The sequence below is a fragment of the Cetorhinus maximus genome, unplaced genomic scaffold (assembly GCF_964194155.1).
Source record: "Cetorhinus maximus unplaced genomic scaffold, sCetMax3.hap1.1 HAP1_SCAFFOLD_2574, whole genome shotgun sequence".
Taxonomy (NCBI): Eukaryota; Metazoa; Chordata; class Chondrichthyes; order Lamniformes; family Cetorhinidae; genus Cetorhinus; species Cetorhinus maximus.
Genome location: NW_027598509.1, coordinates 1,972 through 29,089, shown reverse-complemented (window position 1 = coordinate 29,089; position 27,118 = coordinate 1,972). Strand labels below are relative to the sequence as shown.

General features: G+C 45.9%; 1 protein-coding gene across 1 annotated transcript; it reads left to right on the top strand.

The window, feature by feature from the left end:
* Positions 1 to 540: 540 nt before the first annotated feature.
* On the top strand, positions 541 to 27,118 carry LOC144677477 (protein tipD-like; the record flags this gene model as incomplete). Its single annotated transcript, XM_078537557.1, has 6 exons — positions 541 to 721; positions 10,885 to 10,991; positions 11,705 to 11,854; positions 13,505 to 13,585; positions 14,238 to 14,450; positions 25,218 to 27,118. Coding segments are annotated over 6 exons (852 nt in total), but the record flags the coding sequence as incomplete, so codon positions are not given.

The following is a 27,118-nucleotide window of genomic DNA, read 5'->3' as shown; positions in this document are numbered from 1 at the left end:
GCTCCGTGCACCCTGTCGCCGAACTCTGCTCCCTGCGCCCTCTCGCCGACCTCTGCTCCCTGCGTCCTCTCGCCGACCTCTGCTCCGTGCACCCTTTCGCTGACCTTTGTTGACCTGTGCCCTGTTGGCGACCTCTGCCCCCTGCTCCCTGTTTCTGACCTCTGCTCCGTGCGCCCTGTCGCCGAACTCTGCTCCCTGCGCCCTGTCGCCCAACTCTGCTCCCTGCGCCCTGACACCAACCTCTGCTCCCTGCGCCCTGTCGGCGACCTCTGCTCCTTGCGCCTTTACGCTGACCTTTGTTGACCTGTGCCCTGTTGGCTTGCTCTGCTCCCTGCGCCCTGTTTCTGACCTCTGCTCCGTGCGCCCTGTCGCCGACCTCTGCTCCGTGCGCCCTGTCGGCGACCTCTGCTCCCTTCGCCCTGTTGCCGACCTCTGCTCCTTGTGCCCTTTCGCTGACCTTTGTTGACCTGTGCCCTGTCGCCGACCTCTGCTCCTTGCACCCTTTCACTGACCTTTGTTGACCTTTGCCCTCTCTGTCAGGCCGTGAACCCTGTGGAAGGGAAACCTTTGCGCGACATATTCAGTGGTGGTGTTAGCCGGCAGGCGACTACTGGTTTGTGCTTCCACCCGAAGGATCCCAGTCATCTGATAGCAGTTGGTGCTGAAGGCATTGTGTCCGTCTACAACACCAAGACCGGGAAATGTCTTTCCAGTATCACAGGTAGGCAGCGACATCTTGGACACTGACACACGGTATTCTCCATATGCTGCTGTAAAATTAGTTCTCCTGCCCTCTCCCCCTGGGGGGATCATGTCCTTTGATGGATTGTCATTATTGACCTCCTACCTCAGCTGCCTCCACCAACAGTCTTGGCATTGGATGCTTGACACCTTACTTACTCTCTATTGCTGTTGTTTTCAGTCCTTTCTGCACCCTGTAAAATTGTAGCAAGACTTGTTTATTCTTGTACTCCAATCGCCTTGCAATAAAGGCCAATGAACCATTTGCCTCCCTAATTGCTTGCTGGACCTGCATGGAAATTTTCTATGTTCCTTGTAGAAGTGTACACAAGCCTCCCTGGACATCAACATTTACAAGTTTCACACCTTTTAATAAAGTTCTGTTTTTCTGTTCTTACGACCAAAGGGAATAGCCTCACACTTCTCCACTGGCCGCCTTGTTGCCTACTCCCTTAACCTGCCGAGATCTCTTTGCAGCCTCTTTGTGCCCTCACAACTTGCCTTTCCACCAAGCTATGCATTGTCAGCAAACTTTGATACACTCTGTCTCTTTGTCTAAGTCATTAATATAGATTGTAAATAGCTGAGGCCCCAGCACTGATCCTTGTGGCACTCCACTACTCACAGCCAACTTGAAAATGCCCCACTTTCTCCTCTCTTACTGTCTGCTCCCTGTCCATTAGCCTGTCCTCTATCCATGCTAATCTATCACCCCCAACTACATGATCCCTTTCCATTAATACCTGCTTTAGTCTTTAATATTATCATTACCACAGCCTTTGACTTGTGTTCCATTGTGTCTTTGTCATTTCATCTCTCCTGCCACAGAGGCCCGAACAATCCCCATCCACCACTCTCCTCCGCCTGGCTGAAGTTCTTCCCTCACTGAACAATTTCTCCTTTAACTTGTCTCACTTCCTCCAAATAAAATTGTGTGGCGATGGGTACCCGTGTGTCTTTTTGTGGGATATCGGAACATTCCTCCCACATCTCCTCACACCCTGCTTCCAGCAAGGAGTCCATCCCATTGTCCCAGTCTCTCCATCTCCGTCACATCTGTTCCAGTGACGCTACCTTTCAGAACAGCTCTCCTGACATGTCTTCCTTTTACCTCAGCCGAGGATTCCCCCACCACTATGGTTGACACGGCCTTCAACCGTGTCCGATCCCTTTCCCACACCTCTGTTCTCACCTTTACCCCGTCCCTCCCAGAACCATAATAAGGTTCCCAATGTCCTCACTTATCACCCCACCTGCCTCCGCATTCAGAGGATCATCCTCTGCCATTTCCACCAACTCCAGCATGACGCCACCACCGAACACATCTTCCCTTCACCCCGCCTCCCCCCCACCCCCCCGTCGGCATTCCGAAGGGACCATTCCTTCTGTGACACCCTCGCCCACTCCTCTATCACCCCGAACACCTCATCCCCTTCTCATGGCACCTTCCCATGCAACCACAGGAGATGTAACACCTGCCCCTTTAGCTCTTCCCTCCTCACCCTCCAAGGCCCCAAACACTCCTTCCAGGTGAAGCAGTGATCTCCTTGTAATTCTTTCCATTTGGTCTGCTGTATTCGCTGCTCCCAATGCATTCCCCACTACACTGGGGAGACTAAACGCAGACTGAACTTTGCTCTGTTCTCAAGTATGACCCGACCTTTCTGTCACTTGCCCTTTCAATTCACCATCTTGCTCTCGTGGTCGCGTTTCTGCCCTTGGCCTGCTACACTGTTCCATTGAAGCCCAATGCAAGCTGGAGGGACAGCACCTCATCTTCCGAGTAGGCACTTCACAGCCTTCCGGACTTAACATTCAGTTCAACAACTTAAGACCACGAACTCTGTCCTCGATTTTGAGTGTCAGTCTGTATCTTGTTCTCATGGTTTTGCTTTCAGACAGTGCTAACCCTTTTTCTGCTATTAACACCTGCTTTAGTCTTTAATTCTATCAGTACCACTCCCTTTGTCATTTAATCTTTCCTGCCCTCCAACCTATCCCTGACCTTCTATTCTGCTCCTCCTGTCCCTTCCTCTTTTTCGACAGCATAAAACCCATCACATTTCTACCTCTCTCCAATTCTGAAAAAGAGTCATATTGGACTCTCTGTGTTTCTCTCTCAGATGCTGCCAGATCTGCTGATTTTCTAAAACACTCCCAATCCCCAGACTTGCAATTTTTTTTTGCAAGATTGTGAAGCCTACCCTTTTAGCCTAATTGTTACGGACAGGAGGAGATATCATTTAAACAGCTCTGATTCCTCCTCTCACCACCCGCCCGTAAACAGGAAGGTGTTTTTGATTTTTGACTCTCCCCCTCCCCTCTCTTTATAAGTAGCGGCTTATTTTTCCCATCCCTTCAGTTTTGGAATTATCCAATCCTCTTTTAATAACCCCGCAGAAAACTGAAGATAAGGTAATGTGAGAGGGGTACACACACACCAAACACCGGAAGGCGTTTCTCAATGGCCACTCCTTTTGCGCACATGCAATAAAAGAAGAATAAGGGAAATAAAGAGGTTCAGGGCAAAAACAACAATAAAAATAAGAATTATTGTGTCGCATGAGTCCAGAGTCCAGAATCAATGGCCAGGGAAGGTTCTTTCAGGTGCCTTGGTTTGGCAGAATTCCTGGTCTTGATCCCTGGTATCCTTGGTATTAGCTCACTCTGTAGCTGAAATACAGGCTTCTTTCTGGAACTCAGACTTGGAGAGAGATGGAAGCCAAAGGCAGGCTGTTGGCCTGGAATCAGTTCTCTTTGGAGGTTAAAACACAACTGAGGATAAAATTCAAAGGGTGTATAATTAGAGGAATTCAAACAGCTCAAGTCTTGGTTATGTGACGAGGTGCTTTCAGGTCGAGCTATTCAGCTAACGAGGCATCCCTTTTAAAACCCACTGAGTCTTGAGCAGGCAACTGAAGAACCATTAGCACAACGTTGGAGATGAGGGTCCCAGTAGCTCTGCCTTTGGTCAGCACTGGCTGGCGCAGACGCCTCGTCTACTAGCCCTTTGTGTTGGCTTGACTGAAATGTTTATACAATACAAGAAGTGTTCCAAGCCAGGAGTTTGCTGAGTTAGCCTTTGTCCATGTTTAAACTGCTTAGAAGCTTCCAGAACTGCCATCATGTGGTCAGCTGTGGCCATTTTCTCAGTGCAGCCATTTGTCCACTTTTTAAAAAAAAGTATTAAGTTTCTGAAGTAGCCAGGATAGTATATATGTATTTTTCTTCCTGTCTTCTAATCACAACATAAACACTATCTTTAACTTTCTGAGTGAACCATGGATGGGTCTTTCTTGCTAAGATTTTATTTTTCAATGGCTGATATTTTTGTTGAACGTTTTGATTTTTTTCTTCAAACTTTTCCCACTGTGTATTTATACCTTTTGGTCTGTTTACCCAAATAACCTTAGCCAGTTCTCCCCTCATATGTAGGTAATTGGCTTTAAGTTTAAGAGTCTTGTTTGTGATTGAAGTATGTCATTTTCAAACTTAATGTGGAATTGATTGTAATGATCACTATTTCCCAGTGGATGTTTTACAATGACATTGCTAATTAACCCTACCTCATTGCACAATATTAGATCTAAAATAGCTTTATCCCAAGTTGGTTCCACAACACATTGCTCCATGAAACTATCTTGAAAGCATTCGACAAACTCATCTTCCAGGCCACCTTTGCCAATTTGATTGGTCAAATCCATATGAAGATTAAAGTCCCCCGCAACTATTACATTGGCTTTATTACAAGATGCAATATTTCTTCTTTAATGCTCTGTTCAACAGGATAGCTCCTGTTAGGAGCATTGTAAACTACTTTCACCAGCGTTTTCTGACCCTTGCTATTCCCAATCTCTACCCATACTGGTTCTATGTCCTGATTTTTTTGAGCCAAGATCCTTTCACACTAATGTTCTCATGTGATGCTTTTATTATCAGGGCAAACCCCTCATTTTCCATTCTGCTTGTCATAGAGGTCTACAGCACAGAAAAAGGCCCTTCGGCCCATCGAGTCTGCGCCTGTCAAACAAGTACCTAACTATTCTAATCCCATTTTCCAGCACTAGCCCCATAGCCTTGTACGCCATGGCATCGCAAGTGCACATCCAAATACTTCTTAAGTGTTATGAGGGTTTCTGCCTCTACCACCCTTTCAGACAGTGAGTTCCAGATCCCCACCACCCTCTGGGTGAAGAAATTCTTCGTCATGTCCCCTCTAAACCTCCTGCCCCTTTCCTTAAATCTATGCCCCCTGGTTATTGATTCCTCCACCAAGGGGAAAAGTTCCTTCCTGTCTACCCTATCAATGCCCCTCATAATTTTATACACCTCAATCATGTCCCCCCTCAATCTCCGCTGCTCCAGGGAAAATAACCCTAGTCTATCCAATCTCTCCTCATAACTAAAACTCTCCAGCCCAGGCTACATCCTGGTAAATCTTCTCTGGACTCTCTCTAGTGCAGTCATATCCTTCCTATAATGCGGATTCTAGAACTGCACACAATACTCTAACTGTGGCCTAACCAGCGTTTTATACAGTTCCAGCATGACCTCCCTGCTCTTATATTCTATGCCTTGGCTAATAAAGGCAAGTATCCCATATGCCATCTTAACCGCCTTATCTACCTGTCCCGCTACCTTAAGGGACCGGTGGACATGTACACCAAGGTCCCTCTGATCCTCAGTACTTCCCAGGGTCCTACCATTCATCGTGTATTCCCGTGCCTTGTTTGTCCTGCCCAAGTGCATCACCTCACACTTATCCGGATTAAATTCCATTTGCCACCGATCAGCTCATCTGACCAGCCCGTCTATATCCTCCCGTAATCTAAGGCTATCCTCCTCACTATTTACCACCTCTCCAATTTTCGGGTCATCCGCGAACTTACTGATCAACCCTCCTACATTCAAGTCTAAATCGTTTATATATACCACAAACAGCAAGGGACCCAACACCGATCCCTGTGGAACCCCACTGGACACAGGCAGCCAGTCACAAAAACACCCCTCGACCATCACCCTCTGCTTCCTGCCACTCAGCCAATTCTGGATCCAATTTGCCAAATTGCCTTGGATCCCATGGGCTCTTACCTTTGTTATCAGTCTCCCATGTGTGACCTTATCAAAAGCCTTGCTGAGGTCCAAGTAGACTACGTCAAATGCATTGCCCACATCTACACACCTGGTCACCTCTTCGAAAAATTCAATTAAATTGGTCAGACATAACCTCCCCTTAACAAAACCATGCTGACTGTCCTTGATTAATCCCTGCCTCTCCAAGTGTAGATTAATTCTGTCCCTCAGAATTGCTTCCGATAGTTTCCCCACCACTGAGGTTAGACTGACTGGCCTGTAATTCCCTGGTTTATCCCTTCCTCCCTTCTTGAATAACGGTACCACATTGGCTGTCCTCCAGTCCTCTGGCACCTCTCCTGTGGCCAGAGAGGTATTGAAAATTATTGCCAGCGCCCCTGCTATCTCCACCCTTGCCTCACTCAACAGCCTGGGATACATTTCATCCAGGCCTGGAGATTTATCTAGTTTTAAGCCTGACAGACCACTTAGAACCTCCTCCCTTTCTATGCTAATTTCTTTAATTATATCACAGTCCTTCTGCCTGATTTCCATACCCACGTCGTCCCTCTCACTTGTGAACACCGACACAAAGTATTCATTTAGAACCCTACCTACATCTTCCGGCTCCACACACAAATTACCACTATGGTCCTTAATGGGCCCTACTCTTTCCCTAGTTACCCTCTTACTCTTAATGTACTTGTAAAATAATTTTGGATTTTCCTTTATTTTAGCTGCCAATGTTTTTTCATGCCTCCATTTTGCTCTCCTAATTTCCTTTTCAAATTCCCCCCTACACATTCTATACTCCTCCAGGGCTTCTGCTGTTTTGAGCCCTCAGTATCTGCCATAAGCCTCCCTTTTTCTCTTTATCCAATCCTGTATATCCCTCAACATCCAGGGTACCCTAGATTTGTTGGTCCCACCCTTTATCTTTACTGGAATATGTTGGCCCTGGACTCTCCCTATTTCCTTCTTGAATGAGTCCCACTGCTCTGACGCAGATTTACCTAAAAGTAGCTTTTCCCAGACCACACTGGCCAAATCATAACTGATCTTATTAAAATCGGCCTTCCCCCATTTAAGAACTCTGTTTTCTGGCCCATCCTCGTCCTTTTCTGTAACAACCTTGAATCTAACAGAGTTATGATCACTATCTGCAAAATGCTCCCCAACTGATACCACTACCACTTGCCCGGCTTCATTCCCTAAAATTAAGTCTAGGACCGCCCCCTTTCTTGTAGGACCTCCTACGTACTGGCTTAAAAAGCTCTCCTGGATGCATTTTAAGAATTCCGCTCCCCCTAAACCTATCACACTATGACTAACCTAGTTAATGTTGGGGAAGCTGATATCCCCCACTATTACTACCCTATTATTTTTACACTTCTCTGAAATTTGCCTACATATCTGCTCTTCTATTTCTCTGACTATTTGGGGGCCTATAGTACACTCCCAGCAATGTGATTGCTCCTTTTTTGTTTTTAAGTTCTATCGTTATGGCTTCATTTGAGGAGCCTTCTAAGATGTCATCCCTCGTTACTGCTGTAATTGATTCCTTGATCAATATTGTGATACCCCCTCCTCTTTTACCTCCTTCCCTGTCTCGTCTGAAGACCCGATATCCTGGAATATTGAGCTGCCAATCCTGCCCCTCTCTCAGCCATGTCTCTGTGACAGAAATTATATCATATTTCCAATATGTTAATTTGTGCCCTCAACTCATTTGCCTTATTCGTCAGACTCCTTGCATTAAAATAAATACCATCCAACCTTGCCAAACTCCTTTGTGCCTTTACTGGCCTATAATTTTTGTGCCTTCCAAACTCACTTGCTCTCTCTTCTAATTTTGGCTGTGCATCTCCTCCTGCTGAACCTCCTCTCAGGATCGCATCCCCCTGCCAAGTTAATTTAAACCCTGCCCAACAGCACTAGCAAACCTCCCCGCAAGGATGTTGGTCCCATTCCGGTTCAGGTGCAACCCGTCCACCTTGTACAGGTCCCACCGCCCCCAGAAACGGTCTCAATGTCCCAGAAATCTAAAGCCCTCCCTCCTGCACCATCTCTCCAGTGACGCATTCATCTGGGATAACCTCCTATTTCTATACTCACTAGCGCGTGGCACCAGAAGTAATTCAGAGATTACTACCTTTGAGGTCCTGTTTTTCAATCTGCTTCCTAGCTCCCTAAATTCTGCTTGCAGGACCTCATCCCTCTTTCTACCTATGTCGTTGGTACCAATATGTACCACGATCTCTGTCTATTTGCCCTCCCCCTTCAGAATGCCCTGCAGCAGTTCAGTGACATCCTTGACCCTTGCACCAGGGAGGCAACATGTCATCCTGGAGTCATATCTACAGCTGCAGAAATGCCTGCTTGTCCCCCTTACTATTAAGCCTCCTACCACAATTACTCTCCCCCCCCCCCCCCCTCCAACCCCTCACACTGTGCAGCTGAGCCACTCACAGGGCCATGAGCATGGCTGCACTCCGCAGAGGAACCGTCACTCTCACCTTTTTCCAACACAGAAAAACAGTTCTCGAGCGAGATACACGCTGGGGATTTCCTGACTACCTGCCTGACACCCTTCTTCTAACTGATGGTCACCCATTCCCTCTCAGTCTGCACTTCCGTAAGCTGTGGGGTGACCACATCTAAAAACGTGCTATCCACGAAACTCTAATCCTGGCAGATGCACCTCAGTGTCTCCAGCTACCGTTCAAGCACCAAAACCCGGAGCTCAAGTTGCTGCAGCTGGTGGCACTTCCTGCATATGTGGTCGGTCAGAGTGCAAGGAGCGTCTAGGACTTCCCACATATTGCAGGCGGCACATAACACAGGACTGAGCTGTCCTGCCATGCCTCTACTTGGAAAAAAACCCTTACTTTTATTTAAATACAGTAAAAAAAAGTTATTTATGTACTTTAAATAAAAACTAGAACTCTTACCTTTCCTTAGCTTAATCTATTTTAAACTGGAGAAAAACACTTACCCACTACTCACCAATCAGCTCGCACCTTTGTGCCTATGTCAATTTTTGAAGCTTCCCCATGCTGGCTCTGATCTCTCGCGCTGTCTGGTGATATTATTCTTGCTATTTTCAACAAGAACTGACTGCAGGACACGCTTCCCGGACTGATTCACCACGATGTTGACTGTGGGACACCCTTCCCAGACTGCTTCACCCTGATGCTGACTGCAGGACATTCTTCCCGGACTGCTTTTATTATCAGGGCAAACCCCTCATTTTCCATTCTGCTTGTCATAGAGGTCTACAGCACAGAAAAAGGCCCTTCGGCCCATCGAGTCTGCGCCTGACTGCAGGACACACTTCCCAGACTGCTTCACCGCGATGTTGACTGCAGGACACTCTTCCCAGACTGCTTCACCGCGATGTTGACTGCAGGACACACTTCCCAGACTGCATCACCATGAAGCTGACTGCAGGACACACTTCCCAGACTTTTTTCCAAAATGTTGTGTACCCTGGAATATTTATTTCCCAACCTTGGTCACTTTGTAACCATGTCTTGTAATGGCGATTAGATCTTAACCACCCATGTACCTCGGTGGCTCAGATCAATCAAAAATGGCAAATTACAGGTCATGGGCTGCAATTTGCTCTGCCAAGGTACCTCTCCCATGTGACCCCGTCACTTTGTGTGCTCATATTCACCTAATAAGCAACCTGGCAGACTAATACCCAACAAGGATTTGCACCACAACAAAAACAGAAACAGAATTACCTGGAAAAACTCAGCAGGTTTGGCAGCATCGGCGGAGAAGAGTACAGTTGACGTTTCGAGTCCTCATGACCCTTCAACAGAATTAAGTTAAAATAGGAAAGGGGTGAAATATAAGCTGGTTTAAGTGTTGGGGGGGGTGGGGGTGGGGGGGGGGGGTGGGGGTTGTTGGGACAAGCAGCCAGTGATAGGAGGAGATAACCAAAAGATGTCACAGACAAAAGAACAAAGAGGTGTTGAAGGTGGTGATATTATCTAAAGGAATGTGCTAATTAAGAGTGGAGAGCAGGACAAGCAAGGTGCAGATAGCTCTAGTGGGGGTGGGGTGAAATAAGACTGAAAGAGCATAAAAGGTATAGATAAACGATGGGTGGAAATACATTTAAAAATAATGGAAATAGGTGGGAAAAGAAAAATCTAAATAAATTATTGGAAAAAACAAAAAGGAGGGGGAAGAAACGGGAAGTGGGTGGGGATGGAGGAGAGAGTTCAAGATCTAAAATTGTTGAACTCAATATTCAGTCCGGAAGGCTGTAAAGTGCCTAGTCGGAAGATGAGGTACTGTTCCTCCAGTTTGCGTTGAGCTTCATTGGAACAATGCAGCAGGCCAAGGACAGACATGTGGGCATGAGAGCAGGGTGGAGTGTTAAAATGGCAAGCGACAGGGAGGTCTGGGTAATGCTTGTGGACAGACTGAAGGTGTTCTGCAAAGCGGTCGCCCAGTCTGCGTTTGGTCTCTCCAATGTAGAGGAAACCGCATTGGGAGCAACGAATGCAGTAGACTAAGTTGAGGGAAGTGCAAGTGAAATACTGCTTCACTTGAAAGGAGTGTTTGGGCCCTTGGACGGTGAGGAGAGAGGAAGTGAAGGGGCAGGTGTTGCATCTTCTGCGTTTGCATGGGGAGGTGCCATGGGAGAGGGTTGAGGAGTAAGGGGTGATGGAGGAGTGGACCAGGGTGTCACGGAGGGAATGATCCCTACGGAATGCCACCAGGGGTTTGAAGGGAAGATGTGTTTGGTGGTGGCATCATGCTGGAGTTGGTGGAAATGGCGGAGGATGATCCTTTGAATGCGGAGGCTGGTGGGGTGATAAGTGAGGACAAGGGGGACTCTATTATATTTCTGGCAGGGGGGGAAGGCGTGAGGGCGGATGCGCGGGAGATGGGCCGGACACGGTTGAGGGCCCTGTCAACTACCGTGGGTGGAAAACCTCGGTTAAGGAAGAAGGAGGACATGTCAGAGGAACTGTTTTTGAAAGTAGCATCATCAGAACAGATTTGCACCACCCACATTCACTGAGCTTCTGCTATGATTTACATTTCCAGAGGAGAATAACCAACTGTACACGATCGACATCTCATCAGATGGGGGCACATATGCCACAGCTGGCAGTAACAGAGGTATCAGGATATACGATGTCAAAACCAACCAGGTAAATCTCAACCACACCCTGCTCCCCTTGGCCCCGCCTCAACAACTCGATTATAACCTCACCGTAAACGTGAAGGATGGCCAACTTGTTTCTTTTTTTAATCCCATCGTTCCGGGTGGTGGATCACTTGTGAAATACGTCAACAACTGAGCATTTTGTACTCATTGCTGTTGATGGGATTTTGCTGGGATCTGCGATGCGTTAATCTGATATTGGTGCCATGGTTGCGTGAGAAATATTGACCAGGGAAACTGGAAGAACTCCTTTCTACCTTCTCCCATGTGATCTTTAACATGTATCTGAGGCACTGGAATGGGCAGAGAGGAGCTCAGTTTAATGTCTCGCCAACGGGATGGTACCTCTATTGCAGTGCATCCTTGGCACTGGCTTTCTGTCAGTGGGGCACACTCTTGGTACTAGGCTGGCATTGCCAGCCTGGGTTACCTGTAGAAGGTCCAGAGTAACGTTTGCATCCATGAGGAGAGAGCTGACCGAGCGTAGCTGTAATTCCAAGAGATTCCTCCCAATACACAGAGTGTTGGCAGAATGGGCTCGGATCACCGAATTTCCTAGCCGCACCCCAGTTTGGCGAATCCCCAAGCTGGGAGAGGAGTTTCATTGAAAGGTGGGTCTCTCCTTTTTTTAAAATATACCTCATCATCTGTTGGTTCATTCCAGGGTATAATTTATCGCAACTCTTTACTTCTTGACAGCTCATCAATGTTTTGGAACCTGCCGATTATGTCACCAGTGGGAAGGAACTGAAGCCTGCTGATGGGCACACACGGCGAATCTTTGCCATTCGTTTCCACCCAGAGGAACGGCACATCTTTGTATCAGGAGGCTGGGACGATTCCATCAAGGTGGGTTGGATTGAATGGGCCATTGCATGGGGCTTTGGGGGGTCTCCTGCCCTTCCTCCCACCACCTTCCACATCCCAATCATCCCATTTAATAAACCCACTGAAAGCGCTGTCGAGCTCCCCACGCCACCTTACACACGGTGCATTCCTTAAAATTTCAGTTTGACTTGTCTGCCCATTTGACCGCAAGCTCCCCTCATCCTCAAGAATGATTCTTTTCCTGGATTTTTTAAAAAATTCATTCACGGGATGTGGGCTTCGCTGGCTGTGCCAGCATTTATTGGCCATCTCTCATTGCCCTTGAGAAGGTGGGGGTGAGCTGCCTTCTTGAACCACTGTAGTCCATATGTTGTAGGTACATCCACAGCGCTGTTAGGGAGGGAGTTCCAGGATTTTGGCCCAGCGACAGTAAAGGAACGGGGATATATTTCCAAGTCAGGATGGTGAGTGACTTGGAGGGGGACTTCCTGGTGGTGGTGTTCCCATCTATCTGCTGCCCTTGTCCTTCTAGATGGTAGTGGTCATGGGTTTGGAAGGTGCTGTCTAAGGAGCCTTGGTGAATTCCTGCAGTGCATTGTGTAGTTGGTACACACTGTGCGCCGATGGTGGAGGGTGTGAATGTGCCAATCAAGTGGGCTTGATTGTGGGTTTGGAAGGTGCTGTCTAAGGAGCCTTGGTGAATTCCTGCAGTGCATCTTGTAGGTGGTACACACTGCTGCTACTGTGCGTCGGTGGTGGGGGGAGTGAATGTTTGTGGATGGGGTGCCAATCAAGCGGGCTGCTTTGTCCTGGACAGTGTCAAGCTTCTTGAGTGTTGTGGGAGCTGCACTCATCCAGGCAAGTGGGGGATATTCCATCACACTCCTGACTTGTGCCTTGTAAATGATGGACAGGCTTTGAGGATTGGTTGGATGCTTGTGTGTGGGGGGGGTGTATGTGTGCATGTGTGTGTGTGTGTGTGTGTGCGCGTGCGTGCATGTGTGTGGTGTGTGCATGTGTTTGCGTGGAGAAGATTCTCTAGCCTTCTGTTCTAATTTTCATACATTTAGTCTCCTGTTTGTTGATATTGTGTTTACTGGGCCCAACGATTGTGCCTTGATCACCAAGTGCGCTCCTACCAGGCCCGAGGGGTCGGACTGCTGGTTTAACCCCTGTTTGGTTTAACCCCTTTAACATATTGGCCTAATTTCCCCACGCCAATTTGAAACAGTCCGGGTTAAAAGCCTCAAAGAGAGAAAGTGCAGCCTAAATTCTCATACCCACAGTGCAGCTGGTACTGTACTCTGCTCATATTGTTTCTGTTCCTCTGCCGTGTGATTATATTCTTCCCCTTCTCACTTGCCCATGTTCATGTTTCTTTTCCTGGGTCCAACCTCCCATCGCCATTTGCCCTCCTTCCTCTAGGTTGATGATCTCCAGGGCAGAAGGTAGAAGGATGGGTGGCCTCCCAACACAGTTGAGAGGTTCCGGATCTCCATGCCAATCCCTGTGCAGCCCCGTTGACCTACTGCCTAGGTTAGGAGAGCCATCTGAATTCAAGCCCTAGGTTAGATGCATGGGAACAGCCACATCTCTCCAAGTATCACTCTTGTCTTCACTGTGGTCTGGTCAACAGTCCAGTTAACAAAAATAAACTGATCTCTCCTCTAGATCTGGGACAAGCGAATGGCAAAAGAAGCTCGGAAAGTAATCAATGGCCCCCATATCTGTGGCCCTGGGATTGACATCAAGGTATGCACTACACCCAGCACCTCCCACATGGTGGGAGTCCATTGCCCTTCCAATGAAGTGGGAGGGATGGGATGCGTGGCGAGAGGGGTGGTGTGGTGATGAAGGGGCTGGTGAATCCTGGGAAGGGTAAGCAATCCAGGGAGCCTTGACTGACCCGTAGACTACAGAGGGTTAAAAGCACAAGTAGCTCGGGCTGCTCCTCCATATAGAAAGACTTGCATTTGTATGATGCCTTTCATGACATCCAAAAAGTACCTTACAACCCAATGGGGTACTTTTGAGATGCAGCCATCATTTGTGATGTAGGAAATGCAGCAACCAATTTGTGCACAGCAAAGTCCCACAAACATCAATATGGCACTGAACCTCCGACAGCATGGCACTCCTTCAGGGAACAATAAGTCATGAAGAACGCCATTGGGCTGAAGCTGGTAACCACTGGGGAAAGGGCTTTGAGCAGTGCTGACCTGCTGGGTCACGCTAGCACTCATTGATATGTATCTTACTCGCTCACTGAGAGTTCAGTGGGTAAACTGCGCTAGCTCCTGTATTTACATCATAAGAGAATAGCCGCAAGACAGCTGCAAAGCTGAAGCTCTTGAAGATCAATGTTTGTTCCAGTTCTAAGCTGTGGGTTTTTTTTAATGTACAGAATAGTAAGATTCTGACTGGATCGTGGGTGGCTCGGAATGCGCTGCAGATTTGGGATTTTCGGAAGTCAAATGTGGAGAAGAACATCCCGTTTCCTTCAGATAAAGACCATGGCGAATTCCTCTACGCAGTTCGTTATTGTACCAATGAAATTGTTATCGCAGGAGGGAGTGGAACCAACAGTGTGCAAGCCATCAACTTCAAAACCGATGCGGTGAGAGGTCAAAAGCCTGTCCAGCAGGGGACATTAATAACATGGCCACAAGGGCACCAATATTTGGCTGTCTGTCATATCGGTCAAGCTGCTGAATTACAAACTAGGGGTGTCCTTGAGACAATGAGGTTGTGATTTCATCCAAACTCATTGACTTCAATGTAAGGCTACAATTGGGTTATAATCTAATCCTGTCACACCCATTGAAAACAAAATGGGTTCTAACCACAGCAACGATGGGTGTTTAGAAAATGCCTGCCAGTAAAATATCCCTGAGCGATTTCGCAGGGAGGAAGATCCAACATTGACATTGAGCGAGGAGGAGATTAGGATGGGATGGAGGTGGTATTTGAAGATGGTTTTAGAGAGATTTATGCAGGGAGGTCCTGGAGGGTGCCTGAAAGCACAGCTGTCTTTGGTGGAGGGGAGGAGAATACACTCAAGGCCAGAAGCAGGGGAATCAAGTGTTTTGCTTGGCAAGTTGAGACCCCTGGAGGGAGTTAATGATATGGTCTTGAATCTTCCCGGCCTTCTCCCAGTCTGATCTGTGATAACAGCCAGGGCTCTGTAGAAAGGGTCCTTGGCACCAATTCTCCCAGGTTCATTCCAGATAGTTCCAAGCAGCCAGCATGCTGAATGAGCCAACTGTAATTTAAACACCTCAATGAGATTAGCTTAACTCGGGGGAATACAAGCCTAGTCTATATGTAACCTATCCTCATAATTTAACCTATTAATCCCCCTGTATTATTCTGGTGAATCTGCATTCCTTCTAATGCCAAGATGTCTTTTCTGAGGTGCAGAGCTCAGAACTGTGGTACTCTGATGGCCACAAGCCATGTACAAATGCAGCACAGTTTCCTCCACTTGGCATTTAAGCTCAGCTGAGATAAAGGCCAACATCCCACTGGTCCTTTACTCAATTACTTTTTGTACCTGTCCGCGAGAGCGTAGTGATCTTTGATCTCTCCGACACTGGTGGAGTGGTGACATCCAATCATGTGGTTGCCCATAGAGTTATGAGTGTTAGTGTCACAAGGAGGGAAGAGGAAACCAAATGAATAAAGGGAAGGATTCTGAAAATCTTGATTACTGCATTGACTTACCTGGCTGTGTGTCCGGCCATATAGGGAATGTTGGTTTGACTACTGGAGAAGGCTGCACTTTTGCAAAGTTATGTTGGTATTTGGCTTGATCCCTGTAACTCTTAAAATGCTGGTGCTGAGCGGGGAGAGCTGATCTATTCTGCTGTTGCTAGCATTGATGCTTGGACAGCATGAAGCAGTTTTGTGGAAGTTGCAAGGAAGTCTTTATTAACATTATTGAACAATGTACATGTTTACAGTAGAGGGTACAGGTTTGGAGAGGGCTGCATGCTAGGTCCTTACATGTTGCTACCTATCTCAGACTGGCCTTAGCTCCAGGTCATGTGCCTTCTTACACTGTGTGGGCAGTATTGTACTCAATGCCACATTAACCCTTTAGGTACCAGGTCCTTCTACTACGTCTCCCCTCAAGTCTTTACCCCTGCTTATAATTTGTTTCAATACTTATGTTGCTACCAGTCTTCTGTACCTAACTTTAGTGTTACAACTTATATTACACAGCAGTTGATAAAGGCTGAGTTGTTTAAATCCCAGAGGGAAACTTGAACAACTGTCATAACCTATACTTTCAATTGGTATGTTTGAGATGCAGCTCTGAGTTCAGGAGTAAGACCACCAAGCCTGGAAAGGTTTTTTATATAAAACTAAATTAAAAATTGATTAATTTAACAACAAATTAAACACATACACATGTCTACAAATTATTACCATAACTTTTATACAAATCCCCAAATTAATCACTTCCAGGTAAATCTTCACCAAGGGAAGAATAACCCATAGACTTTAAACAGACACCAGGCAAAGCACATTTGACCATACAAATTCAAAAGCAGGTTCCTTGCAATTTGGTTCCTTTGTAGACACAGTTGTAGGGTTTACAGGCTGGTTAGATCTTAAATGCCTCTGACCCACACACGCAAACTCCTTTCTGTTTATAACAAGCTTCCCCTTTGAATGTAAGTTTTCCATTGTATTGCTAGGTTTCTAATTTTACCTCTCCTAACAATAATATCCTTCATTCCACCAATTTTATTAGTAAAATAAACAAATTGCTTGGCATTTCCCGGCTAGGTGTAAGATTTTACCCATTCTTTTGAATGGTTTATTCAACAAATGCAAATTTACACTTTACCTTCTCCTCCTTACGTTTATCTTATTAACATCTCAAAACTACGATGTATCAAAGCACCTGGACTAGCTGGCTTTAAGACACAGACAGACACACACATAGACACAGACCCCAATAGAATTCCAATTTAAAAATAATTTCCAATAACACTATAGACATTATTATCTCTTCATGACACAACTGTTAAGTACTCTAACTCTAAGCTATTTCATAAATGACATGAACAACATTAACAGCGTGCATTAATGGTGTTCTTACTACCCTATCTCTCCCCTTCATGTCTTTGAAATCTTAGATTGAGGCGGTCTGCAGGTCTTATGACCCTTACGCTTCTAGCTCGCCATTCAACATAAGAAAATAAGAAATAGGAACAGTAGACCTTTTGGCCTTTCGAGCCTGCTCCGCCATTCAATAAGATCATGGCTGATCATCTTGTGTTTCGATTTCCACATTCCCATCTAACCCCGATAACCTTTGATTCCCTTGCCTAACAAGAATCTATCTACCTCTGCCTCGGTTGGGAGAGTGGCAGGCTCTGGAGGTCCTTGCTCTTTCCATTGGCTTAGAGGTGGCTCCAGCGTCTGGGTGTCCTCGTGAATCACCCTCCATCTTGCAATGGGGGAAGCCTGGCTAGAGAGTGGGCAGAGACTCCTCCCTGTTGCACCCGAACGCTCCATCTGCCGATTTGGTAGGAACGGGGTTGGTCCTCATTTTGGTGAAGGACCGTGCCTTGTCTTCCAAGGTCCAGGTCCAAACTTTGTCATCCTGGTGCAGCTGTGGCAGTGTCTGGCGCGGTGCTGCCTGAAGTAGGCAGAGGCCTGCTTCTGTCCAAGGGGGCAATTTCATGAGCTCCTCCTTGTTTAGCAGAGAGACCAGTGACTTGTGGTCAGTCTCAATGGTGATTTTGAGGCTGACAATGTAGTTGGAAAACTTTTCACAGGCCCATGTGACCGCCAAGGCTTTTTAAATAATGGAATACCTGGTTTCCGTGTTGGATAGTCCTCTTGAAGCTTAGTAAACTGGTCGCCATGTGCCGTCTGATTGACCCTGGAAGAGGACTGCTCGAGACCCATAGAGGAGACATTGGCTGCGATGATGATGGGTAGGGCCAGGATGTCTATAGAAGGCAGCATCCCCTTGGTGCGGGGAACGCCTGGTCCTGCAGGGAGTCCCAAACCCAGACTTGGTCCTTCCTAAGTAGGTGTCTCAGTGGCTCTGAGACCTGTGCCAGCTAAGGCAAAAATTTCATCGGCTGGTTCCCCATGCCCAGGAGGAGTTGAAGGTCTGGGATAGAGGAAGTTGGTGATAGCTTTGGTTTTTTGGGCGTCTGCCATGATACCGTTGCTGCTGATGACATGGCCCAGGAACTGGATGGACATTTTTGAGAACTTCTCAATTCTTTGTTATGATATGGCAGATGGTATTTGCCGCGGTGACCAAATCTGAGAGGGAAACATGGCCACGCTATCACAATGATTTTGCAATTTGTATTTATTACAAGAAAGTTTGTGCATTGAAGTCAGAAGTAATGAGTCCACTACCACCTTTAGAGATTTTAAAGTTTAAATTAAAACATTTATTAACAAAGGAAAAAAAAAATTAAACACACGTAAGATTATAGTCACTTAGCCTTACAACAGTTCCCAAAATATCTCTACTTCCTGGACTTTCAACTACATACCCCTTTCAGGCAACAGTCCAAATAGATTCTTAATCTATAAAACATCCAGCAATATTATCACAAGCACCCACTGTTGCTATAAGGGAGGTATTTCACACCACCTCTCTCCCTCTCACTCGACAGTAGAACTCCAAAGGCTTTTAACACAACTTGGTTCCTGGAACAGCAAACTTCTGCAGGGTGGCTCGAGGCTTTTTTTGCACAGGTCTGTTTCACACAGTGCACCTTTCAAGGTATCATACAGCCACTCCCCACACGGCCTTCCAGCTTTCTTTAAATATATTTCCTCCCTTTTGATCTGTAATTCCCATTGTTTCAACCTTTCTTTGGAAGTTATTTTTCCCAGAATATAAAAATCTCTCATGTTGTCATTATGGCCAGCACTTTAGGGAAAAATAAACTTGATAACTTTGCCTTATTTATCTTGACAGTTGTAAACATCTTATAAAAACAAAAAGCTAAAAGCTACTGCGGATGCTGGAAATCCAAAACAAAAACAGAATTACCTGGAAAAACTCAGCAGGTCTGGCAGCATCGGTGGAGAAGAAATCAGTTAACGTTTCGAGTCCTCACGACCTTTCGGCAGAACCAGTTCTGCCGAAGGGTCATGAAGACTCGAAACGTTAACTGATTTCTTCTCCACCGATGCTGCCAGACCTGCTGAGTTTTTCCAGGTAATTCTGTTTTTGTAAACATCTTATCATGTCCTTTTGAAAATCAAAATAACCTCTCAGCTTATCTAAACATGCAAATTCAATTCACACCGTATCTGCTGAGATTTCATCCTAGCTTACCCATCTCCATTTTAAATGTTTGTTATACACCTAATCCCTTTTGATGATTCAAACCTTGCACTCTGACTGTCTGAAGTTTAATTAAAGCGCACACATGCACACATTCCTCATAAGCCTGCTTCAGTATCGCACAGTAGTATTAGGGGAAAAAGTGATATTTCCTCCATTCTTATGGAAAAATGAACCATCATAATTCTAAAAGACGGTTTCATTTTCTCAACCCATTTCACATCACTTACGGTATTTATCTATATACACAAAACTATTGCGCTACCAGGTACTTGCATTAACATGACAAAGCCTCTGTATCAACTTCAGTCCATTGTCCATGTTTTAAATGTCCAATTAGTTTTGAGCTTTAAACTTTTGACAACGCACCTGCAATTAATTTTTCTCGTCCAGCCACATGAATAATCTGTAAGTTAAATGGTTGCTGTAATAAACTCCATCTGAATAGTCTTACACTCCAGTCTTGAAATTTGTCCAAAAATTCTAAAAGAATTGTGGTCTTTATGAACAATTGTTTCTGAAGAATTGCTTGCAGCATAAGTCTCAATGCTGCAACGCTAATGCCAGACCTAGAGTCTCTTTTTCGGTGGTTGAGTATCTTTTCTGATATACATTCAGCTTCTGTGAAAAATATCCTACCAGCTTTTCAGTTCTTGTATCATCTTCTTGTAACAAACAGCACCAATACCCACATCACTTGCATCAATGGCCAACTTAAATTGCTTAGCATAATTAGATACTGCTAAAACTGGTGTTGTAGTCAACACAGTCTTTAAATTGTCAAATGGATTCTGACACTGCTGTGTCCACTGAAATTTCTTGTTCTTTTTTAGTAGTTCAGTCAATGGAGCAACACCGCAAACTTCCGGTAAAATCTACTCATGCCCAGAAATCTCAAAACGTCCCACAAGACGTAGGAGCAGGAGTAGGCCATTCGGCCCATCGAGTCTGCTCTGCCATTCAATGAGATCATGGCTGATCTGATAATCCTCAACTCCACTTTCCTGCTTTTTCCCCATAAACCTTGATTCCCTTACTGATTAAAAATCTGTCTATCTCAGCCTTGAATATACTTAACAACCCAGCCTCTACAGCCCTCTGCGGTAGAGAATTCCACAGATTGACTACCCTCTGAGAGAAGAAATTCCTCCTCATCTCTGTCTTAAATGGGTGACCCCTTACTCTGAGATTATGCCCTCTGATCCTAGACTCTCCCACAAGGGGAAACAACCTCTCAGCATCTACCCTGTTCAAGCCCCCTAAGAATCACCTCTCATTCTTCTAAACTCCAATGAGTACAGGCACAACCTACTCAACCTCTCCTCATAAGAAAATCCCTCCATACTCAGGATCAACCTAGTGAACATACTCTGGACTGTCTCCGTGCCAGTATATCTTTCTTAGATAAGGGGACCAAAACTGTTCACAGTATTCTCGGTGTGGTCTAACTAGCGCCTTGTATAGTTTTAGCAAGACTTCCCTATTTTTATATTCCATTCCCTTTGAAATAAAGCCCAACATTCCATTTACCTTCCCTATTACCTGCTGAACTTGTATGTTAGCTTTTTGGGATTCCTGCACGAGGACTCCCAAATCCCTCTGTGCTGCAGCTTTCTGCAGCCTTTCTCCATTTAAATAATATTCAGCTCCTCTATTCTTCCTGCCAAAGTGCATAACCTCACATTTTCCCACATTATATTCCATCTGCCACATTTTTGCCCACTCACTTAACCTGTCTATATCCCTCTGTAGACTCTTTGTGTCATCCTCACCACTTGCCTTCCCACCTATTTTTGTGTCATCCACAAACTTGGCGATAGTGCATTTACTTCCCTCATCCAAGTCATTAATATACATTGTAAATAATTGTGGCCCCAGCATTGATCCCTGTGGCACTCCACTAGTTACAGGTTGCCACCCTGAAAATGCCCCCCGTATCCCAACTCTCTGTCTTCTATTAGTTAGCCAATCCTCTATCCATGCTAATATACTACCCCCAACACCATGGGCTTTGTTGTCGGCACTGCGAAATTCATGATGGCTTTTAATTACACGTCTCATGGGGCCGCCTGACCATGCCCAATGGTGTGGCCTAAAGAGGTAACTCTTTTACAAATTCACTCTTAGCCAAGTTCACCACAAGATTAGCTCTTTGCAGTCGATCAAACAGTTGTTTCAGATGTTGTGAATGCTCCTCCCACATTTGACTGAAAACTACACAGTTGTCGATATAAACCGCACAATTGCTCAGTCCTGCAATTACTTTGTTTCGCAGTCTTTGAAATGTTGCTGGTGCATTCTTCATACCAAATGGCATGACTTTAAACTGATATAGTCCATCTGATGTTACAAAAGCCAATATCTCTTTTGCTCTTTCCAGTAAGGGTACTTGCCAATATCCTCGCAGCAAGTCAATCTTTGTGATAAACTCTGATTGACCCACTTTCTGAAGTGATATGAATCTGCTTTTGTCACTGTGTTTACTTTTCTATGATCCACACAAAGGGCTGGAATTTTCCCAGATTTGCACTAAGTGCGGTAGTGGGTGGGTAAAACGATGTTTTACCCGCCAGCCACGATGGGTTTTCACGCCGTATCATCCCAAACTCGCCTCATTATTTCTGCACTCACGGGAAACACGCCGTTTCCATGGCGCCCACCCACCATCATCCAGCCTCTGCATCACGCTGGGCGCCATCTTCAAAATCCAGCTGCAAGCACACATCTCAGTACTTCCAGCTCGCCACTGCTGCATTGACGTCATGGCCCTGAAACTGTAGAAGACGGCAGCCCCCAGGTTCAGCGATGCGTCTCTCGAGTGACTTTTGGATGCCATTGAGGCCCGCCAGGATGTCCTCTACCCCCACTCTGCCCGCAGGATGGGTAGCAACAGCACGAACCCAGCTTGGGAGGGGTAGCAGCGGTGCTTAGTGAGGATCCAGCAGTGCAACATCCATCAGACAACCATGTTGTGAGCGATGTGTCCTCTTTCACAGGCCACTGCCATGCACTAATTATCTCTCCTTGCTTTCACAGGCACATCTGCCAAACAGCCACCAGAGTCCATGACCCAGGGCCTCCAATCAAGCCCCGAAGAAACCTCTGAAGAGGAATCTGGAGGCACCCTCCCTGAATTCCCGACACAACGCCCACTCACACTCTCCACCAGTCACCTCAGAGGCAGGGCTGCACTTGCCCCCTGACCCCCATCCCCTGACCCCCACGCCCCTCACCACCCCCCCACCAGTCAGGCAGAGTGGCACTTAACCCCGACCCCCTCCCAGCACTCCTGAAGCCTGCAAAACAACAGACAAGCTCTGCAGGACCTTACTGTGCACTCACCTCCAGTTCACCCAAAGTGCAGATCACCAATTGTATGTTGCCTATGTGCTGTTGTGAAACAGGTCAGCCTGCTTTCCTGCTGACATGGAAGAACGATCCAGTGGGGGTGCAAGGGTCTGGTGGGATGGCCTGACAATGATATGCTGATGAGGCTGATGATGCGGTCGGAAAACTTTTCACAGGGCCATGTGACTGCCAAAGCTTCTCTTACGATAATGGCATACCTGGTTTCTGTGTTGGATAGTCCTCTTGAAGCGTGGTAAATTGGTTGCTGCATGCCGTCTGATTGCTCCTGGAAGAGGACTGCTCGAGATCCATAGAGGAGACATCGGCTGCGATGATGATGGGTAGGGCCAGGATGTCTAGAGAGAGCAGCATCTCCTTGATGCGGGCGAATGCCTGGTCCTGTGGGGAGTCCCAAACCCAGACTTGGTCCTTCCTAAGTAGGTGTCTCAGTGGCTCCTTGACCTGTGCCAGCTGAGGCAAAAATTTCATCGGCTGTTCACCATGCCCAGGAGAAGTTGAAGGACCAGGACAGCGGAAGTCGGTGATTGCCTTGGTTTTTAGGTGTCTGCTGTGATACCGCTGCTGTTGACGATATGGCCCAGGAACCGGATGGAGCTTTTTGAGAACTTCTCAACTCTTGCAGCCATCCCAGGACCACTGTGAACCTCTCGTTGTGCTATTGTGCCGTGACCACAAGGACCAGAATGTTGTCCATGCGGCAAATGACTCCTTGAAGGCCTTGCAAGATGTCTGACATTGTTTATTGGAAGATCTCTGGTGCCGATGTGATCCCAAAGGGTAGAAGGTTGAAGCAGAATCTACTGCAGCGGGTAATGAATGTGGTTAAGAGCTGAAAACCCTCGTCAAGAGGAAGTAGCCAGAAGCTGCTGTTAGCCTCTAGTTTTGAAAAAGCGGGTGCTGCCTGAAAGCTCTGTCAGGCTCTCGTCCACTGAGGCCATGGGGTTGTTAAGCTGCGTGAGGTCGACACAGATGTGGAGGGAGCCGTTCAGTTTGCGAACCAAGACCATCCCCGAGCACCATGTGGTGGGTTGCTTCACTGGGGAAATGACTCCCATATTCACCATGTTATCGAGCTGGCGCCATACCTTATCCATGAGGGGATGGGGCCTTTTGCAGAGTGCAGAGGCACAGTGCTTGGCGCCATTCCCAAGTGTAGTTTTGTGGGGTTGATAAGGTAGTCCAGTCCTGTGGAAAGATTCGGGAACTGTTGTCTGTATTTTGAGCCTGGCTGTAGCTGGTTTACCTCGGCGACACGTTGTAAGAGGTTAACCTCATTGCAGGTGTCACGGCTTAGCAGCAAGTAGTCCTGTTTGGGGACCACAATGGGCTTAGAAAATAATAGTATGATCAGACAAAGTCAACATGGTTTTATGGAAGGGAAATTGTGTTTGACAAACGTATTAGCTTTTTTGAGAATGTAACTAGTAGGGTAAATAAAGGGAACCAGCAGATATTGTATACTTGCATTTCCAAAAAGCATTTGATATGTGCTGCACAAAAGGTTAACAGGCAAGGTAAGGCCTCATGGAGTTGGAGGTAATATATTAGCATGGAAAGAAAATTGGTTTTCAGACAGGAAGCAAAGAGTATGCATAAATTGGGTATTTTCAATTTGCCAGGCTGTGCTAAGTGGAGTGCCACAGGATCAGTGATGGGGCCTTAACTATTTTAATCTATAATTAATGATTTAGATGAAGAGGAATGTAGATAAGTTTGCTGACGATACGTAGCTCGGTGGAAATGCAATGTGTGAGGAGGACATAGGCTGCAAGGAGATGTAGGTAGGCTAAGAGAGTGTGCAACAAGGTAACAGAGTATAACGTAGGGAAGTGTGAGGTTATTCACTTTGTTCATAAGAATAGAAAAGCAGAATATTTTCCAAAAGGCGTGGAACTTGTAAATGTTGATGTTGAGAGAGACTTGGGTGTGCTCGCACAAGGACCCACAAAGTTAGCATTCCAGGCACAGCAAGCAACTAGGAAGGCAAATGGCTTGTTGGCCTTTATCACAAAAGGATGTATTTGCATTGGAGACAGTACAGCAAAGGGTCACTAGACTAGTACCGGGCAAGAGGGGGTTGCCTAATGATGAAAACCTGAGTGAATTGGGCCTATGTTCTTTGGAGTTCAGAAGAATGAGAGGTGATCTCATTGAAATGTACAAGATTCTGAAAAATTTTGGATATATTTAAGGCTGGGATAGACAGATTTTTGGTGTCTTTGGGGATTAAAGGATATGGGGAGTAAACAGGAAAGTGGGGTTGAAGGGCCAAGATCAGCACTGATTGTATTGAATATGGAGCAGGCTGAATGGGCTGTATGGTCTACTACTCCTATCTCGTGCTCTTGTGTGAGGGATCAATCTGCCTGCATTGTGTTCATCATAGGAAACAATAAAGATATAGATACACTGTCTACCGGAGATTAGATAAAGAAAAAGAAACTTGTGTTTGTGTAGCGCCTTTCACAACTACTGATGTCTCGAAGTGCTTTACAGCCAGTGAAGTACTTTTTGAGGTGTAGTCAGTACTGTAATGTAAGAAGCACAACAGCTAGTTTGCGCTTAGCAACACTCACACGCAGCAATGTGATAATGACCAGATAATGTTTTTTTTAATAGGGTCAAGTATCATCTGTTTCTGCTGTGTTAGAGATAACCATGGTTCTCTCTCTATCTCAGGTTCTGGGGGAGATTAAGCTGCACCAACGTCCTGTGCATGTTGTCGCTACAGTGATGGAAGGCCAACAAATTGCATTTGCTGGAGGAGGAGGGGAACTGCACATCGCTTACCTCGTTTAGCAGAAAAGGAAACTGAGCAGGAGGCTATCCATAACTTAGCGTCTCGGTCCCAGAAGCTCATTGTTTGAATTTTCAACATTTTCATTATAGCTTTTACTGAAGTATTGCTTCGGGTGTGTTTGTGTTCATTTTTGTCACCTTGTTGCTCCAAGTGTATAATAGGATTGTTGTCTTTGTCTACAGTCTGATGCCCCCAATATCTCGAAATTTGGCCAGTGAGTAGCAGACTAAACAAATCATCAAGGTCCCAGCTTTGGTTCTCTAGTATGTGCTGTAAGATGATCTTGGTGTACCAGAATATGGACACCACCACTTCCCAAGACTCCATGCGGCTGAAGCACGTTACTAAGAACACATTCAGTCTCGTTGTAACGTCTCTAAATGTTAACTCAGTGTTTCTCCTACAGATGCAGCCTGATCTGCTAGGTATCTCCAACATTTTCTGTTTCTGTTTCAGATTTCTAGCATCCACAGTACTTTGCTTTTGCACAAGATGTTTTGTGTTCCATGTGGGGTGAGGTGTGATGCTTGCTCATTGTGTAAAGACAGCACCTGACTGTGTGCAGTCTCCTCCATTTGCCTAGCTTAGTGAGGTGAGGGATAGCATAAGGGTAGACTGGAGGACTGTTCTTCATATGCATTGTTTATAAGTCAAACTAGTGCATCAGTTCTCTCGCTGAAGCCTTCATGTTTTAAGGTACTGATCTCCTCAGGTGCACTTTGTACCAGTGATCAGGTGTACATTCATGCCCTTGATCTCACCATCCACACAGCTACTTGCTGAGTGTGAGATGAGCTAAATGAAGTGAAAGAAATTCCAGCTTTGGACTCTGTTCAGAAGGTTAAGGATGAGGTATCTAATATGTTAAACAATATCAATAAGAGCGCCTCTCTCTCGCCACTAAGTCAGGCCCCAAATTTTAATAGAGAAAATTTAATTCAAAACAAGTTAGTAGGTTGCCCCTGGCATTGTTGAGTCAGATCAATAATTTAACAATGTGGTAGATAATCCAGCCAATACCCCTGGCACTGTTGGACTTTATAGAATACATTGGAATAGAATTCTTGAATCATACAGAGCAGGAGGTCATTTAGTCCATCGTGATAGCTCTTTGAAAGAGCTATCCAATTAGTCTCACCCTTGTCGTTTCTCATAGACATGAAAATTCTTCCTTTTCAAATATTTATCCGATTTCCCCTTTTGAAAGCTGGAAACAGTTTTGTTCTTATTTACTCTGTTATAACTCTGAAGGAGAACAATCCCAGTTTCCCCAGTCTTTCCACATGAATGACATCCCTCAATCCTAGCATAACTGTGGTCACTATCCTCTGCACCCTCCCCAGGGCTTGACATTCTCCCCAAGGTATGGTGCCCAGAGTATTGGACACAATTTTTAACCCCTAAAAATGGGTGAGTTTGGGTCATGTGGAATGCGTAAATTTCAAGAATCTGCCCACTTCTGATTTGAAGAGAAGGGGAAATGGGGCAACAACCTGCTCACAGGAGGTGGGTCACTCATTGTGAGCCACATAGTCTAATGCTCAGTTCTTCCATGTAACACGCAATGTATTAGATAATATTTGATCTCTTGCTAATTTGATGAGTATCATGGGTTTTAAAGTGTTAAGATTGAATGATGAAGGACATTAATATAGATGATAATCAAGGCCCAAGATTTATTTTCACAGAAAACAGACAGAATTCTGACAAGACAGTTGTGGAATTTGATGGGCAAATCCTGGAACATTCTATGTAATAAAAACCCATTAAGTGAAGCAGC